This window comes from Astatotilapia calliptera, chromosome 10, assembly GCF_900246225.1.
Source record: "Astatotilapia calliptera chromosome 10, fAstCal1.2, whole genome shotgun sequence".
Taxonomy (NCBI): domain Eukaryota; kingdom Metazoa; phylum Chordata; class Actinopteri; order Cichliformes; family Cichlidae; genus Astatotilapia; species Astatotilapia calliptera.
In genome coordinates this window covers 29,250,544-29,269,037 of record NC_039311.1, presented here as the reverse complement: position 1 = coordinate 29,269,037, position 18,494 = coordinate 29,250,544, and the positions used below count along the sequence as shown (strand labels likewise).

Here is an 18,494-nt window from a genome sequence, read left to right as displayed (position 1 = left end):
TTCATACCTGGATAACTGTTCAGTCATGGAGACTTCCTCGTCTACTTAAATCTTGAAATTACCGTCCACTTTACATGTCAGCAGTCTGTATCAACAAGGCAGTTACACCAGCAAATGTCAGAGATTTCAGCATGAGCTTAGATAGCTGACATTTACTTTAGACTGATAGGCTGCAGCATCTACATTAAGCATAATAAGCTCAGCTAAAAATCGGAACAAATATTTGTCATTACATCATGCTGCTCTGTGCCAGCATGGTCACTCAGATTACTTTTGCCGTAGACATCACTCATTATAGTTACAGTGAATGTTAAAAATGGTCATTGGTGGCTGACTCTGAGAGACTCTGTCAACGTCCTTTTTTAGTAGCTCTAAGGCCCAAATCTCAACTACCACAAACTTTAGTTCACCCTCCTTCTGTTCAAAACACATAAAATTCCCACTTTTTTAAGTTTTTGTTCTTTACATACCGAGTGTGTTTTTCAAATGCGAATTTATCGTGTTACGTACTTACACACCCAAACATGAACTTCTTGATGAAATAGGAATCTCCACATTCTTCCTTTTTTTGTTTAGACATTATGACCAACTTATAAGATAAGATAAGATAACCTTTATTAGTCCCACACGTGGGAAATTTGTTTTGACACAGCAGAAAGTGGACAGTGCAAAAGTTATATAGCAAAAATTAGAATACAATACAAATAATATACTGTACACAACTGTACAGAATAGAATGGAATAAAATAAAATACTATATACAGTAGAATAAAATAGAATAGAATATACAATAGGATAAAAATAGAATACAAATTCTATATACAACTGAGTAAAAATACTCTTTCTATATTATTATTATATTATTTATATTAATATAGCTCGATGACTTTATTTTTTGTCTTTTGAGGATGAAGTTGCTGCAAAAAAATGCAATCCTTTCAGTGTGTATACACACTAGTATGCAAGTTTGCATCTGAAAAACTCTGAAAAAACAACATTTTGTGTTGTTTTTTTCTTTAGACATTAACATGATTTCACATGAGCAGAAAGTACTTTTACAAAAAGAATATTAATTAATCATATAAAACAGCAATTCTATACTGGGGACCTCTCCGGGATTTACACAGATATTCTCCGCCCATTCCTGCAACCCTGAATGGGATCAGCAATCAGGGACAGAATAAATTTCGGACACATCAAATCTGAAATCTTTATTACAAACAACTGACAAAAAAAATAAATCAAAAACATGGAATTAAATACTGTGTGGATTATAACATCATGGTGGGATTATTTCAAACAGGAATGCTCTTTGAATCTATAAATACAGCTGAAAATTCAATTCAGAATTAAAAACCAAGCAATCAAATAATCTGCACTCTTTAGTTAGAGCCTGAGGTAGATGTTTAGTGCCTCTTTGTATGTTTGTGTGTGTGTGTGTGTGTGTGTGTGTGTGTGTGTGTGTACATGTTAAAAGATCTTTGTGAGGACAGAAAATTGGCATGCCACTGTACTTGTGAGGACGAACAGTCACTTATGGAGACAAAATGCCTGTTCACACAGGTTTGAAGGTATTTTTGAGGCTCAAAGTGTGGTTAAAGTGTCAGGGTTACTATTAGGTCATGGTTAGGTTTAGGCTACGGGTTATAGTATGGTATTCATTTTTGATGGTAAGGCTAGGGAAAGCATTATGCCAATGAGAGTGAGGACCTCTAAAGTCCTCCAAAGTAATCCGATTACTTTTTTAAAGTAACGGGTAAAGTAAGGGATTACTATTGCAAAAAAGTAATGAGATTACTGTTACTTTCCCGTAAGCGCGCTGCATTACTGCATTACTAAACTGTCGTGATTTTGTTTGTTAGAGTGTCACATGACAATGATTTACGAGCGACATCCGTGGCAGCAACAGACGTGTGTAGATCAACAATGGATAATATGGAGTGCAGGAGAGAGTTTGACCATGCAGCATTTAAAGCATGGACGTACTTACATTACTTTAAGTTTTATTCCGTAAAAAGTGACAAAAACATTAGCGTCTGCTGTACAGTCTGTGTGGGAAGAAAGCTACTTTCCACAGCAAAAACTTGAACTTCAAATCTGAGCAAGCACCGAGCACGCTGCCACGGGAACGTGAAATTCACAGAGAAACCCCCGGATCCTCCCACTGACGTGACACTGGTCCTCACTAAGATATGAAAACATGTGTGCATGTGTGTGTATGTGCGTGTGTGTGTATGCATGCATTAGCTAGCTGCACTGCTGCTGCCTCTACGTCCTCAGTGGGCTGAAGAACGGGTGCCACAGTGCCTCCTCCAGGGTGATCCGTCTGGACACATCATATTCCAACATGCAGCTGAGCAGATCGAACAACTGCCTCTCCTCCTCGTTCTGCGTCTGCATGTACAGCTGAGAGACAGAAATAATCAGATTTCCTACAGCTACCAGTCCCAGCTCACAGCTGAAGCTGACTGGTTGATGTGAGTGCCGGGTACCTTGAGAGGTCGACAGTGTTTCCTGATGTATTCATCGTCCCAGTTCAGACACTCGCTGTGCACATAATGCTTCTTCCTACACAGATTACATGCACAGTGTTTATATTCAGTTGCAGACAAAAACACTCTGTCAACACACACAACACACTACTTCAAATTACACCTGGAGCTGAGGAGAGCATATTCACAAAAGAGATCATGGATAAGCTCTATATCACCATTTGGAGACCCTTGCTGCTAAATTTCATTTTCCTGCAGATGCACAATCTTTTTAATCAAAGTGTTATTTTATATATTTTTTGTTCTTTGTGCACAGTTCCTTGGACAGTTCTTTAGAAAAATGCTGCATATAAGAGTTGTTTATTGGCACATGCACAGTGTCTGTTTGCACAAATGAAATGCAGCATTTCTGCCATGTTTAATATGATTTCTTTTGGATTTCACTGAAAGTGTCTCTGTCATCATCTGCATCTGTGGGTGCAAATATGCATTCATTTGCAGACTATGGGGAAATTCAGCTGAACTTTGTGCTATATGAAAAGTTACATTCAGAGTATTCACCTCAGTGTTCAGGTGTATGTAATGAAGTGCTCTTTCAGTATGCAGTGCAGGCTGAGTGCAGGAGTGCCAGTTAAGGCACTCCTGCACTTAACTGGGACTCAATTAGGGATGCTTTTATGCAGCCTCCATGGGTACAAACAACCTATGAGACCCTGAGAATGGTGCAGAAAACCCTTTGGGAAGGATCTTTGTAGGGGCAATGCATAATTAGACTGCTCTATGAGCCCTTTTGTCTAGTCATGGTTTCATGCCATGTTCTCAAATGTCCTTAGTTATCATTTGTTGCTCTTCTTTATTCGCTCTCCTATTATTAGTTCTGTGTTTTCTCTTGTAAGTTGTAAGTATGACTTTTCAACAACCACAGTCCTCCAGCTTCTTGATTTCATTTGTCTTTGACATCAAAATACAAGAACAATTGATTCACGTGTGTGTGTGTGTGTGTGTGTGTGTGTGTGTGTGTGTGTGTGTGTGTGTGTGTGTGTGTGTGTGTGTGTGTGTGTGTGTGTGTGTAGCTATTTGTGTAGCTACCTGGTCTGTTTGAGCAGATGTGGAGGGACCGGTCCGAGGACTTTCTCCATCATGGCCAGATGTTCTTTACTGTCATGGGTCTGAAACAAAACCAGCAGTTATACTACTGTGTGTGCGTGCACGTGTGTGTGTCTGTGTGCGTGCACGTGTGTGTGTCTGTGTGTGTACCAGGAAGAGTGCGCGTCCTAGGTAAAACTCCATCATGACACAGCCCAGACTCCAAACGTCACATGACTGGTTCCAGCCCAGACCTGAAATGTAGATAACTGAGCTTAATTCTCTGAGTGTTCATGTAGGAGTGTGTGTGCATGTGTCAGTTGTTTGTGTACCAAGTATGACTTCTGGAGCTCGGTAGTAACGCGTTGAAACCAGGGATTCATGGGGTTCGTGGTCAAATGTGGCATTGCCAAAGTCCACAACCTTCACATCAAGACTCCTCAGCCTCTTCTCCTTACACTCCTGACATAAAAATGGACGCATACACACAAACAGGAACACACACACACACTCTCTAGTAAACATCCTTCATCACATAGCAAACCTTAAAATAAAACCATGACGTGATATTGCACTCTTACCAAGTCCTCATTATACTCCAGGTCATAGTCAGAGCGCACAAACAGGATGTTCTCTGGCTTCAGGTCTGTGTGGGTCAGTTTGTTACGGTGCAGAACTGCAAAACACACAAAAATACACAATACAATTGTGCATGAAATCAACAATTTTTTAAACTGAGCAACACAGTGTTCGACTGTCCCTGTAGAAGGCAAAAAAACCCTTTTTTTTAAATGAATCAGTAATTTTGCCTGTTTGTCAGCTACTGTTGATCAAAATAGTGGCAGACAAGCTAACAGGGTTACGCTTTGTTACACTACATTAGTTTTGATTTCTCTCCTAAAATGATGTAAAAACCCACAAACAATAAAAAAGTCTTTAGAAACTAAGAGATGTTTCAGTCCCAAGATTGCCAACGTAAACAGTCACCTACAACGCCCAGTCTCACAGAAGTAAACACCCGACTCACAGCACACAGCTTTGAAGATCTGGAAGGCCATGCGTCTAATCTGCTCCACGCTGAACGGCAGGAACTCATTCTGTCGGAGAAACTCAAAGATACTGAGGCCGAGCAGCTCGAACACGATGCAGACGTGGCCTTCATGCTCGAACCAGTCCAGCAGCCTCACGCAGGCGCTGTCAGAAGACACGATAAATCACTTTAATAACGCAATCGCTGGAGATTAGAATGAGAAATGAATGCAAACAGCAATAACACAGCTATTCTTTCCTGCAGCCCATCAGTTAAACAAGAAGAATAAAGATTTAACTGAATGCTGTCAAGGAAAAATGTAACCCCCTGGATTTCATGTAAGCTACACTTACAATCTGTTATCATCATCCAGGCGGTTGATTTCCTCCAGCACAGCGATCTCAGACCTCGCTACTTCACAGAAACACTCAATGTTCCTCACTATCTTCACAGCTACGTGCTCATCTCTGTTGAACAGACACACGACATGCAGAGGTGTATATGAGGTTTAAAGCTGATATGGACCTCTGAATGTTGAAAACAAAAAAAACATATAATCTCGAAGCACTAGAAATACCCATCAATTCCAAGGATTTTTCAGCATGCGTGCTTACTTCTCTCTGTCTATACACTTCACTACTTTTCCAAATGCTCCTTCTCCAAGTGCAGAGACAACTTCATCTGGAAAGGACAGACAGATATTTATTTGGATCACCAGTGCAGTCCAGAGCAGAGCACTTTTAAAACACTCTAAAACACACTTCCTGCAGCTTCTGACTTGTCACAAACACATTTGAAAAGTCAACTAGTCGCTTTCCTTTCATTCTTCTTCCACAGCCAGACGATTGTGTGATGCTTCCAAATTATGGCATAAGGTTCAGTTCAAGTTTAATCACAAACCATTTGGTTAATTTTCAGTAATGCATTCCAGCAAATTAAAAAGTGAAAGGTTTAGCATCCTGGACTAAGTGCCTGAGAGTACATTTATTGTACAAAAGAGGAATTGAATTAAATAATAAGCCAGTTCCTCTGTACTAGTGAAAGTAGTCAGGTGATCACGGTAACAGGAAACTATTTCTAGAGTTGCTATTCTGGTGTCAGTTGCCCTTTTAGAAGAAAAAAAGCATAAGGGGAAAGGGGGGGGGGGGGGGGGGGGGGGAATGTGATAAGTACATCTTTCTTTCATCACGAGGCCGATGTGATAGGCCAGGTGGCCCTCTTCATCATCCTCACAGCTCTTTCCCCTCTGACCCTCCTCCACTTCATCATCATTGGCGCTGCCAGCGTTGTCATCAGCCTGAGCGTTGGTTGTGTTTCAGTCAGATATATGGATAAGAAGCAAAAGAGAAAAACAGAGTGTCAATTTGAAAAATGTCCATTTTTTCATAGAATTTAATTCCAATAATGGGATAGTTTGAAATCATAAAAAACTCAGTTCTGTCCTTTTTTATATATTAAGATAAAATCATAGAAGTGTTGAGAAGCCATTAGATTATATAAGAAATGTCTAGCAAGCTAAAGTTTTCCAAACAGCAATTTAATTGCCGATGTTCTGGGATGTGTTCCCATTCAAAATAAGACGAAAGTTCAACTACAAAAATATATTTTATATACAGATCCTATTTCATCGACTGAATCACAGTGGATTATTTGGGGTAATCATATTACACAAGACCCTGCTGTTGCTATATTAGATGATGCTCCTAGTTTTGATGGGTTACTCATTCACACCTGTTATTTTTCATCTGAATTAGCAACAAATAATATAATGTAATGCACTGTATATAATGTAATTAATTAACTAATGTTAATGTACTTAACAATAAGGAAAAAAAGCCTCAGGCAAACTTAGGGGGACTGAGCAGAAAGAAGATTATCCAACCAAGTTATGAGTTTCTGAGGTGGTGCGGTGGATGCACTGGTTGAAACTTCCAGTCTTTGTATCCGTTTGTAGATCAGGTTTGGAGTCATCGCCATCTACCAAAGGACAGAGAGAGAAAGACTTCAAAACAGTTCCAGGAAACACAGACAATAATTAACCTGTATGAGGATCACAGTAACAGATATTATTAAAGGCCAAAACCTAAGAGGAAATAGCGTTACCTCTCCAGTACTCGGAGTTGTCATCCTTTCTGCCCATTGCAGTGTTATCAACACTCTACCTGACTCAGGCCTCTTCTCCACACTCTGGTAGTGTCTGCAAATGTAAGGAGAACTTATTTTCAAAAAAGGCTTTGTGAAAGCTTTAAAAAGCAAAAAGGACATTTCGCATTTAGCTTCACAGACTAAGGAGTGAATCGCACACTTTAGCATTAAACTTTACACACACGTGTGAGGCAGCGTTATCGTACTAGAATTTAGGAATGACAGGTGCCAAACAAACCGGTACAAACATTATCGATACAAATATAGAAATTCTTTACTGGCACATTATCAGCATTTTAAGCTTAGGATCTTTTACTCTTACATGAGGCCAGTACAAATTCCCACGAGGCAGTGGGAATGTAATCTTGCACTCATGTAATATATATGTTATTTATGCATATCTATATTCATGATTTTATGAACTGTTTTTATTTATGTAAAATGGTTAACGGCAGCAGTGGAAACTTGAGTGATGTAGCTTTTATTAAAAAACCAAAAATCTCTGGTACTTTGAATAGACTACTTTGTTCGTGAATATAGATTAACATTTATATCACCAAAGTAGCGAACAACATTAAAAATGCTTTCCATGAGTAGAATATAACACAGACAACATGCTTTTCTGTGCTGGTAAACATAAAGTGCTTCTAAAAATAGTCAGGAGCATTATAATTTACTGTTGCTGCACCTGAATGAGAAATTTCACTCTTAAGAGTGAAGTGGAGAAACTCTTCTCTGTTTTTTGGAATAATATAGTTGCTCTCCGTGCTATACCTCATATTCTTAACTTTAAGAACATGAGGTATAGCACACAGTCTCAAGGGTTTTGGTTCTTTATCACTGACCTTTTAGAAAACCCTATATTAGGATGTTCTGTGCAGAAGGTGAAGTTAGGGATGTGTAGGTAGCATGATAGCATAATGGTCCATGGGAGATTGTGACCAGCTGTTTAAACATATAAACTGAAAGACAAATCCTTCATGCTTGTCAAAATATGCAGTTTCTTAGTCAACTAAGAGTAGTAGAAGCCCCAAGCTTATTCAGTCACTCAGAATAAGTGAAACTTCTAATAGTCAAAACTACTGCAGTGTGTTTTTGAACTGCGTCATGAAATAACTGCATTTTGGTTTCGCATATGAGACGTTGAGGAGTTTTGCTCTTGAGGGGCTTTTAGGTGTTCCTTTGCAGGGTTCTCTTCCTCCCTCCTGAGACATAGATCTGTCTCTCTGTGCCCGTCTGGGTCGGCTGTCTCTGATCGACTGTAAATCAGCAGTAAGGATGGCTCACTCTCACTGACAACATGTAGGACCGTTGTCACTCACTTAAGAATATCCAACACTCACTCACCAGCCACTGCCAGGAGCACAGAGTACGCCACTCCTAATTACTGATAGGCAGAATAAGAAACCAATACAGCTGAAGGATAGGGCCCAGTAAAAGTGCAGCCACCAAGACATGATCTATTTAAAACATGCTGGTTTACATAAAGGCAATGCCAGTCATTTGTGCCTGTAGTCATCTGTATAGGGATTGATTATTTTTGGCTAGGCAGTGATTTTATTATTACCCAATTGCTTATTTTCTCTAACAAAACTAATTTAACTCTATTTTTGGACATGAAAAACAAAATCTTCTTCTTAGAAGATCTTCTCTTACTGCTCCAAACAAAATTCACTGCCTAAATTTTAAATCTAGAACAAAGTACAAGGTGTTCCTGATCGGATGTGCTGACAGTGTGGGTCTTGTTTTAGCCATATGCCACATTTTTACAAGCTAGGAAAGGATTTCAAATTATATTGCGCACATTTTGATGTTAAAAAATTTGGACAATAACTTAACCCTGACCGAATATGGTTAACACCTGACTGATGTTAGGAGGTCAACCATGGAGGCCTCAGCCTGACAACACCGTTGGGTTATGAGGTGCAAATAACACTTCTTGAAACACAATAACTTCCTAACAAAACACAATGGCAAAATATTTTTTAAAAGCTTTTTTGTTTTTGAGTTATTATCTTGAAGTGTTCTTGTGCAAATACAAACTGGGGAAAGGAAATGCTGTTTGGATTAAAATCAGGTCAGAGTTATGGTACCTTGTTACTGTAAGTAAAAGGGAAGCTACTTCCTTCAGGAATGATTAAAAGAAACAGCTGTTGACTGGATATAAATCAGGAGGCAGTCAGCAGTCTGAAGATTTAAGATCTCTGCAGAGGGCTGCTTTGTGACATCAGCCTGCTTTCTTCTTTACTTCTAATAACAATTTCATAACCTCAAGAGTCTTTGTCATTTGAAAATTACCATAAAATGCTCTCTGGACAACTGCTGAAACAGCCAAAGTTGCTAAAGTTGACTTTTACTGTGTTCCTTTAAGTTCTATTCCTTTGTACCCTTTTTCTATATTACGTAATAGGATAAATTTCAATCTGGATGGTTGAGATAGGTGAGTGACTGCTTTAATTGGAGGGGATTATTTAGTTCAGTTCAGTTGTAGTTTAACAGGTCATCTGATACAGCTGAAAATACACTTAGATGAAATCTAACAACAGCTCTAACTGTGCTCTGAAAGCTGTCCAGACCACAGAGCTCCAACAATCAGCACTGTGTCTGCTAACACACTGCTGCTGTGTACAGTCCATGCATGCGACACACTAAGAATACTGCAGGACAGAATGAGATTCTGTCTTTTCACACCACAGGTTAAATAAAGCAGCAAAGTGAAATGTCACAACACCATGGCTATGAAAAAAATAAATAAAAATTCTGGTTGGCTGGTTAGCTTATTATTGTGCGTCATATAGAGTATTGCTAAAATGCTGGATGTTTATATTAAATGTGAACTAAGCTTCAAATAATGAAAAAAGCTCAGACTTACATTGGCTCTAAATGCTCCTTCCAGACTGATTATTATTATCATTATCATTATTATTATTATCATTATTGGCTCTGTAAGCACAGGAAACCCACCCCCTTCAAATCTGTTGTTTACAAAGAGCATCCAATCAGAATGAAGCTGGCTTATCTTAAAGGGGGTAAAAGGATAAACCATTCCAATGCCCAGTATAAGATACAAAAGGATTATTATTAACTGCAACTCATGCCGAGTTACTTCAGCAGAGTTCAGGAATAACTACATGTAAACAAGTTCAAATTCCAGTGTAACTGTGAAGAACCACATCTTATCTGGGTGCTAAGTACCAATGTACTGCTTCACTTATTCCAAGTTAAAAATAAAACCACTGCATCCAACTCTGTAAGTTATATTGATGTTTTTTTTTTTCTGTGCATTTATCCTTTTCACAGTAGTGGACATAGTTCTTATAATTTTCATTTTAAACATTTGGTGCACGGTTCATATTTTTTACTTGCATTGCAGCCTACTGCATATCTCCATCAGTTTATAAACAGAAAATCTTTTATAGATTATTTTTATATTTTAAAAGTTGGTATTTTAAAATTTTTTTGCTTTTTTTTTTCACCCCACGCCCCCATTGGATGTTTGTCACTGAAGCAATAAGAAAAATTCCTCGACTGTACAAACTCATTTAGCTATAAAAGTAACAATTTAAGAAAAAAAATCAAATCGAAATAAAATATAATAATATATATCATATAATAAGAACCATACATTATTGTTTGAAGTCAATAATAAACTACTTTAAAAAGCAACATTTGTAACAATTTGCAAAACAGTTAACTGGTTACAACAGATTTTGCAGTGTTTAGTGATAGCAATCTATCTGCTTACCTGTATTTGGAATTGAAACTGTGGAGTCTTCTGCTTCTCTTCTATCTGCTTTTTGGGCTCTTGCAGGTCTGTTCAAGCAACTTATCGTCCTCTTCTTTAGCTTCCTTGGGCCACTATTCCACGCCCCACCAAAGCAACACAACCACTTGTTGCCACATGGCATAGCTGCCAAAGAAGGAATGGGAAAAATGGCGTCCGTGGTGCAATAAAATATTATGTCCTTCAGGAAACCAAGCCATGGACATTCCGGTGTACTTCAAGGCAGTAAAATCCTCTGCCAGCTGTAATGAAAAAGGACACGGGGGCTGCTCCTGCCTCGACCCTTGGCCTCACCCCGTAAAGGCTCCTCTTTCATCCTTCAGGAGAAAACATAGTGTACTGTGTCTGAAACTGTGGATACAGGATGATGCAGGACATTAGGTGATGTACTCTATGAATGACATGGGGCACACGATCCACCAGCAAATCATACATAACTGTGGTTCCATGTAAGCACAGTGCCACATTAAGGCTTGGATCCACAAAACGTAAGCTATTACTCACTGATACTGTTTTAGAGCAGTATCTTTTATTTTCCGATCTTTAAATTAAATGTTGCAAAGCTAATATAACATAACAAATAATAATAATAATAAAGTCTAAATACAGCAAATAACAACAAAACATGTTGAAATGTAAGCATAGAACCAGAGTTATGTTTGATAACTACTACTTCGTGAGGTTAAAGTTTTCTCTTGAACACTTAACTTTTGTTGGTATGTGCTGACAAACCCAGAAACATGAAAACTGGTTATTCATTCTTCTTGGGATGCTTTATGAGTAAAGAGTTTGTTTTTGGTTCATTTGACAAATTATCATAGATGAAGGACTAAAGGGGATGACATGCATCCAAAATCAAAATGTGGAATAATACCACTGGTTTAATACAAAGACCTACTTAGAGTTCCCAGAAAGTCTAGAACTAATGTTATTATATTGTCAATCTTACTGCTAAATTAGTTGCTAACAGGTTTGTTCTGCTGTATCAGATTGAATTTAGTTTACAGCCTACATAGCTCTGCACTAAAGTGTGAGTGTGATATTCAGTCATCTCTGAATCTTAGAATCTCTGGTCTGATTTAAACCTCTCAACCTTTTAAAAACCCAAACCCCGTCACAGTTCTTGCATATGGTGTTGCTCAGAGTTCATTTCTAGGCCCATAGTTGATTCAGAGGGATCATAGAAGGATCACCTTTTTTCACTGCTTCACAGATGACTGTTCATAAATGCGCTAATTTAAATAAATCCTGTAGTGTTGATCATCCTGGGTCAAAAAGAAATTAACAGCGTACATAATCAAATGAAGGAAAAACCAACTGATGCTTAAACATTAGTAGTTAAAATTTATGTTTGGCTGTTAAAATATCTTAAGTTTTACAACTAAATTTTAGAACAACACAAATACTCCTCTAAATATGGTCTAAATGCGGTCTTTTCAATTAGCTGCAAATGTTCAGGGTTTGTGCAATGATGTCAATGCTGGATTTGTCCAGATGAGCTCCATTTTATTACCTCCTGTGATAGAAATGTTGAAATTCCTTTAAAAACGTCAAAAAAAGCTGCAGCTACTTGTACACATCCAGTTTCACTTAAAAGCAGCTTTATTTACATTTAACACAATGTATACATAAATATTGTAGTCCGAAATATATTTAAATCAGTCTTGTTTATTTGATTCACAGTTTAAGATAAGATAAGATTTAATGAAACCTGATAAAAAACGTATTTAATTGGGTAAGAGGACATGAAAGCGCACTGTTGCATCACTTTGATACTGTTTCACGCCCACCACTACTTAGATTTCTTTTCAAAAACATTCAAAGTAAAGATATCCGCACCTTTAACAACTGGCATTCTTCAAATTCTGAGACAAGAACATGACCGGAGGCTCACCTAAAGAGCTTATTGAAAACGATCTCATGGAAAAAGTGAGCGTCAGAAGTCATTCGAGGAACAGATGGAGAGAGGAAAGGAAGGCTTCTTGACATGGAATAAGAGGTTTTACTTGGCACACATGGAAAATCTGAGGCACTGGAAAGCTGCGTTAGTAGCTCGAGTAAACTGAACTTGAGAACAAACGCTAAAACTATTGGCCTTGACTTTTAACTGCATTGTGTGACAGAGTAATCAGTGAATGACAGGATTGCTGTATATATACACTGCAGCTGATGAGTACTCGAATGGGGACAGGTGTGCAGTTCAGAGCCTAAAACGAGCTGAAGGAGCCACGCCCACAGACAGACAGAAGGGGAAACGGAGACTTTTGTCGTGCCAAAGTAGGTATCCCCGACAGAATTTGTTTCCCCTGTGCTGGGAGCACGCAGGAAGTACTGATGTTTTCATTTTGTGAAAAAGTGAAAAATTAGTATCATTACATTACCATTCAGTTAGAGGGTTACAACAGAAAATTATATATTTATTCCCCAGGGGGTATCAGATGGGATTATTTTAATAAACCATAAACATTTTGGCTAATAACTATTTTTATTCTCCTGTAACTTTACTCTAAAAAGAGCTAAATCCTCTAAAGTTTCAGGAGTAATGCGTCATAATAAGAAGTGTTTGTGAATGAAAAATCAGCAATGTGAGATACTGTTTGTCCGTGATTTACACAGGGGGAACAAATTGTGGCAGGATCAGCCTGATATTATTTGTATCGCACTATAACTTCGTTGTATAAAGAGCTAACTTCTCAAAAATGTCAGGAGTAGTTAGTCATTATGAGAAGTGTTTGTAAAATAAAAATCAACAATGTGGGATACTGTTTGTCCGTGATTTGGACAGTCCAGCGTATGCTCACGACGCAAGGGGAAACAAATTCTGTCGGGGATACCTAGTTTGCCACGACACCGGCAATAAGTCTGACTCGTTCCCGGTGGGTGATGGGCTCCGCCAGGGCTGCCCTTTGTCACCGATTCTGTTCATAATTTTTATGGACAGGATTTCTAGGCGCAGCCAAGTGGCGGAGGGCTTTCACTTCGGTGGCCTCAGAATCTCGTCTCTGCTTTTCACGGATGATGTGGTTCTGTTGGCTTCATCGGGTGAGGGCCTCCAGCTCGCACTGGAACGGTTTGCAGCTGAGTGTGAAGCAGCGGGAATGAGGATTAGCACCTCCAAATCTGAGGCCATGGTTCTCAGCCGGAAAAGGGTGGAGTGCCCACTCCGGGTCGGGGATGAGTTCCTGCCCCAAGTGGAGGAGTTCAAGTATCTCGGGGTCTATGTAGATAACTAGGAAAAGTGAAAACTTCATGGTTCTACTAATGTATAGAGAGGAAGAAATTATTTTAGGACTCTAACAAATACTATAATAATACATATGCTTTATGGTTGCCTCTACTTTAAACTTTAAATGGTTTCAGGAAAACTTATACTAACCCTAGTTTAAGCCTCAGACCTTCCTGGTTGACGCTAACAAAAGCTAATGTTAGCCTCTTATTTGGGCTGCTAAAGTAAAGGCTTTTAGCTAGCTGACCAGCATATTAATTTGGCGATTAACAGACTAGAGTGGTAATATTATTGAAAGTTTATTTTCACCTCAGCACATTTATCATTATGTCCATTCTGTAGCACATAGAAATGTTTAATTAATATTTGCAAATAGACACATTTTCCTTGTAACTGTATCTTTACTCCAAGATTTGTTGAAAATGTAATTTATGTAACGCTGAGCAGCATTTCAAGTATGTTGAATATTTTTGTACTTGTGCTAATGTGATTGTGCTAATATGATTAAATAATAATAATTATAACTAAATAAATAAATAATAACTATATCTTGATTGAAGTATAATATAAGCACAGTGCTGGTGTGCAGGGGTGTTATATGCCTTGTGGGGGATGCTGTCATATTATAAACTGTAATGTCTGTATCAAGCTTTTAGGCTAATATATGCAGAGATATATGTGTCTTTCTTAAAAATTCAAGTCCTTAGAGATTATTTGAGAAGTGGATCAACACCTATCACTAATTGAACCACTCTAAAACCTGCAGTGGAAAAATGTTCCTTATTTAGTCTGTGAACACACACTTTGGTTTTCCAGGTCAGAGAAATGGCCAAGAAAATCTGGTGATGATCGAGCTGGTCTCAGGAAATGAAGAAAAAGCCTGATCACCTTCTCTACAAATACAAGGTGAGTTTAATGTTGTGGTTGTTTAGTTTTTCAAGGTATGTATCTTAATTTATTTATAAACTGCTTATGTTGCAACAGCATGTTATTTGTATGCAACTCTACGTGTATTATAATCCTTTGTATTTTTATTCATTTTTTAGCTTAAACATAAACAACAGCAACAAAAAACAACTTTTTAAAATGTCTTTTTGTTTCTCTTTTTTTCCTCTGAATAAGTTCCTGTATGAACTGAACAACTCAGAAAATCTAAGAAAAAGCTTATTTGTGTATTTTATTTAAAGCTCAGATGGAACTTGATGGACTAAGATGCAGGCTGCATTCAGGACTTTCTCACACTGGCATATGAAGTCGTACCAAGAGAAAGTGTGCACACACAACGTGTCACTTTGTGCTTGCTCTTCCTCTACCCTCTGGTGTCACTTTGTAATCACTTGTCTTATTATGGTCTTATTTGTTGCAGTTTAGGGTCTGTGCACATAAGCAGAGGTTTTTGCTTGGGAAGTAACTGTGACCTCGTTTTCAGAGGCTTCTCTAACATTTAGTGGTTGTGCAAATATGTACTTTTTCCTCTACTTAAAGTTAAACAGCTAAGACAATTTGAAAACAAACAAAAAACAAAAAAAGGTGTGCATTGAGGATTTTGAACTATGCTGTTTAAGTGTTGTCACTGCTGAGGATTTGTGGACACAGATGATCTTTTTTCACTTAGCCGCTGTTTACAGTTTGTCTTCATCCGGACAAGCGCTTATTATTGTACTTTGCCCCTCACTGTCTTTCATCTGTGTTCGGAGTCTGCATGCAGAACATGCACAAGCATGCATATAGTTTTTTGCATTTTTTCTTGCACCTAGAGTCAAGTTCTGGGGCTGTCTCTGTCTCTTTTGGGACCACTTTTTTTTTCTCTTAGTGAAGGGGATGTCCTGGCAAAACGTCAGTTCTACACCTGCCGACTGCGAGCACATTGATGATGTTCTCAACAAAATTACAAATCGTTTCTGTGGTGGCTTAATCTGCGTGACCTGATAGAAACTGCTGCCACTGCTCCTGTGTAACACTGCAATTCGTCTAGGAATAGCCTCATATCATTTGCTGTGACTTCACTCTTGACATTTTCAGGATTACTCTTAGATGTTTTATTTCCCATTGTGTTTTAATCTGTATTTGTTTCCTGATCATTTACTCTCTCTTTGTTAAAGATAGTGTTTGAAAATCCGATCATTGATATAGGTGTTCCACTGTAAACTTTAAACTTCTTTAAATAGACTCTGGTGTGGCGTCAACAGTCAACAAATCTTGACTCAAAGTTTGTTATATTGTAAGGTAAAGACCCCACAGAGTTGATCCAGGACAAATGTTCACAAAAATTCACTTTGTTGATGAAGTAAATGCAATTCAGTAATCAAAAGTGAGTGGCTATAACTGACTACATGTGTATACTGTATCATGAGTGGACAGACATGGATGAAAACCACACCATAACTGTTTGGCTGAGGCAAAATAACCACAAGGCAGTGATTCTAACTTAAAGGTACTCTGGATATTATTAAATGTAAACATATCGTTAAATATTACATTTTTTGTTTGTCAGGTGTTCTGTTTGAATAAAACACTTTGGAGCCACTTGAATGAATGTATATAAACACGTTTACATTTGGGCAAACTGATTTCAAGGAAATAAAAATGCTCAAATTTGAAAGTTTGTGAGTCATTTAATGACAAGTTGGGTGCTGTCATTATATTTTAGTATAGTTTTTGAGTTGAGGAGAGTGAAGAATAGTTAACATTAATTGTACCAATGTTATTGTGTACTAAGCACAGATTAATGTAAAAGGTTTTAATTTACAAAATTTTGCGCAAGTGGTGTATTAGGTTGTAATTGTATAGAAATATAGGATATAAAGAAGTACATTTAATGAGTTACAGTGAAAAGAAGTGCCTGAGAATGGTATATAAACAGAACTTTCAATTTTTCTATTAAAGGAAAATATCAGTTAGTGATACAGAAAATTTAGTTTTCTGTTTGTTTTAGCTGAAGGAAATGTCCATAAATAGTACAGAGAGTATACTGTAAATCTACAGAATTTTCCGTTTTATCATTTATGGAAAAGTCTGTCAACTGCCACAAAAAAACAAAATAAAAATTTTTCTACTGAACTCTTTATTACAGTGTATAATTTATCAGTTTCTGTTTTTTCCTTCATCCTAAAGACTTGTCGTTCATTCAGGTGTGCAGACATTTTTAACCTGATATTTTAGTCACCTGAATCTGACATTTCTTTTATATTTAGAACTTAGTTTGAGTTCCAAAATCCTATTTTATCTTAAAATTTGGACTTTTTCATTGTATATTCTTCTCTTTTTAGCCAATAATCAGGCTTTAAACTTTATTGAAGTTTTTTTTAGGAATATCCTTTACAGAACAACAAGTTCTGAAATGTCAATTCAATTCTTTAAAACATAAAGTCCTCAGTAGATAATTTAACATATTTCCTGAATAACATGAACAGTTTTCATTTACAATTTAACAACGGAACCAGTATATAAATAGTCTGTGTGCTATATTGTATTGTTCTTTATAGTATCAACCAGAGGTGGGACCAAGTCATTGTTTTGCAAGTCTCAAGTAAGTCTCAAGTCTTTATCCTCAAGTCTCAAGTCAAGTCTCAAGTAATGTCAGGCAAGTCAGAGTCGAGTCTCAAGTCACTGGTGTAAAAGTCCGAGTCAAGTCACAAGTCTGAAACTTTGAATTTCAAGTCCTTTCGAGTCTTTAAAAAAAAAAAAACGAAAAAATAATGTTGCAGTTATGCTAAATGTAAATATTAGACCATGTAATTTTTTAATCTGTGTTTTTCTCAACACATGACAAAATAGTGAACTTAGAAAATATACACAAATTGTGAAATTGCACCTCTATAAAATGCAGCTCAATTAAACTTAGCTCCAAGAATAATTTTCACCGACAGTTCTGAGATAAGCTGCATGTTATTCTTGGATGCGCTTGTAGGACCGACTTTAAAATCGCATGACAAAAATATCATACACATTAAAAAAAACTGAATCACCAACGTAGCCTGGAAAACATTTGCTAGTTAGATGAAGTCAGCTATCTCATCCTAGCATATTTATATGCATATTTATAATTATACGGTTCTTGGAGTGAGTGCATACACTCATGAAGTTTAGTAACTTCAGGTCACTGCAACAAGCTCAGGTACAGTTTACCGACGGATGGGTACAGGACCTTGAAATGCACCGTGTAGAACGAAAGACCATCGTACGTATCATAAGTTTACCAGTCTCACAAATCGTCGTCATAAATACACATTCGTTAACCGTTTATTAATAGGACCTTTGAGCTCAACGGTAATTAATTAGTAGTGGAAATAATTTCTGGTAGCATCACAGAAATGTAGCAGTGACAATAATATTGTATGCTGTAATCGTACTGGGCAATTAGTGATACAAAAAACCTGTTTTATCCTGTGAATAAAAGTATATGTTTTTGTCAATGTACCATAATAACAGAAGCGAAACGCAATATTGTGTCAGGACAATTCACTATTTATGCACAATAAATAAAGGAGCATAGCGCGACAATTTCTGTTCAGTGCCAGACTTGCTTGTAACCTATATCACCAATTATGTTATGAAAATGACGTATTAACTACTAAAAAACACTGACCTTCGTGTAAATGCTTGGAGCAGACTAACCTGTGAGCTGGAGTGTTCTGGGACGTTATATTTGATCTTTGAATGGCTGCAATCCAGGCCATCCGTCGCGTCTTTGTTACTTTGGAAACATGGCTCGAACAATTTCTCTTCAAC

At 37.5% G+C, this 18,494-nt stretch overlaps 1 protein-coding gene across 2 annotated transcripts; it reads right to left on the bottom strand.

Moving 5' to 3' along the window:
* Positions 1–1,813: 1,813 nt before the first annotated feature.
* Positions 1,814–18,411, bottom strand: LOC113031077 (dual specificity protein kinase CLK4-like). 2 transcript variants are annotated; one of them, XM_026182959.1, is made up of 14 exons: positions 18,381–18,411; positions 10,499–10,854; positions 6,712–6,805; positions 6,491–6,585; positions 5,782–5,905; positions 5,223–5,289; positions 4,962–5,075; positions 4,606–4,772; positions 4,160–4,254; positions 3,911–4,040; positions 3,750–3,832; positions 3,582–3,661; positions 2,493–2,568; positions 1,814–2,406 (listed from the first exon to the last, which is right to left on the bottom strand). In XM_026182959.1, exons 3-14 carry the CDS (start codon positions 6,746–6,748, stop codon positions 2,269–2,271), a joined length of 1,206 nt encoding a protein of 401 aa, XP_026038744.1. In that variant the 5' UTR covers positions 6,749–6,805; positions 10,499–10,854; positions 18,381–18,411; the 3' UTR covers positions 1,814–2,268. The 2 variants fall into 2 exon arrangements, with proteins under 2 accessions (XP_026038744.1, XP_026038745.1); XM_026182960.1 differs by having other exon boundaries at positions 18,352–18,385.
* Positions 18,412–18,494: the final 83 nt, after the last annotated feature.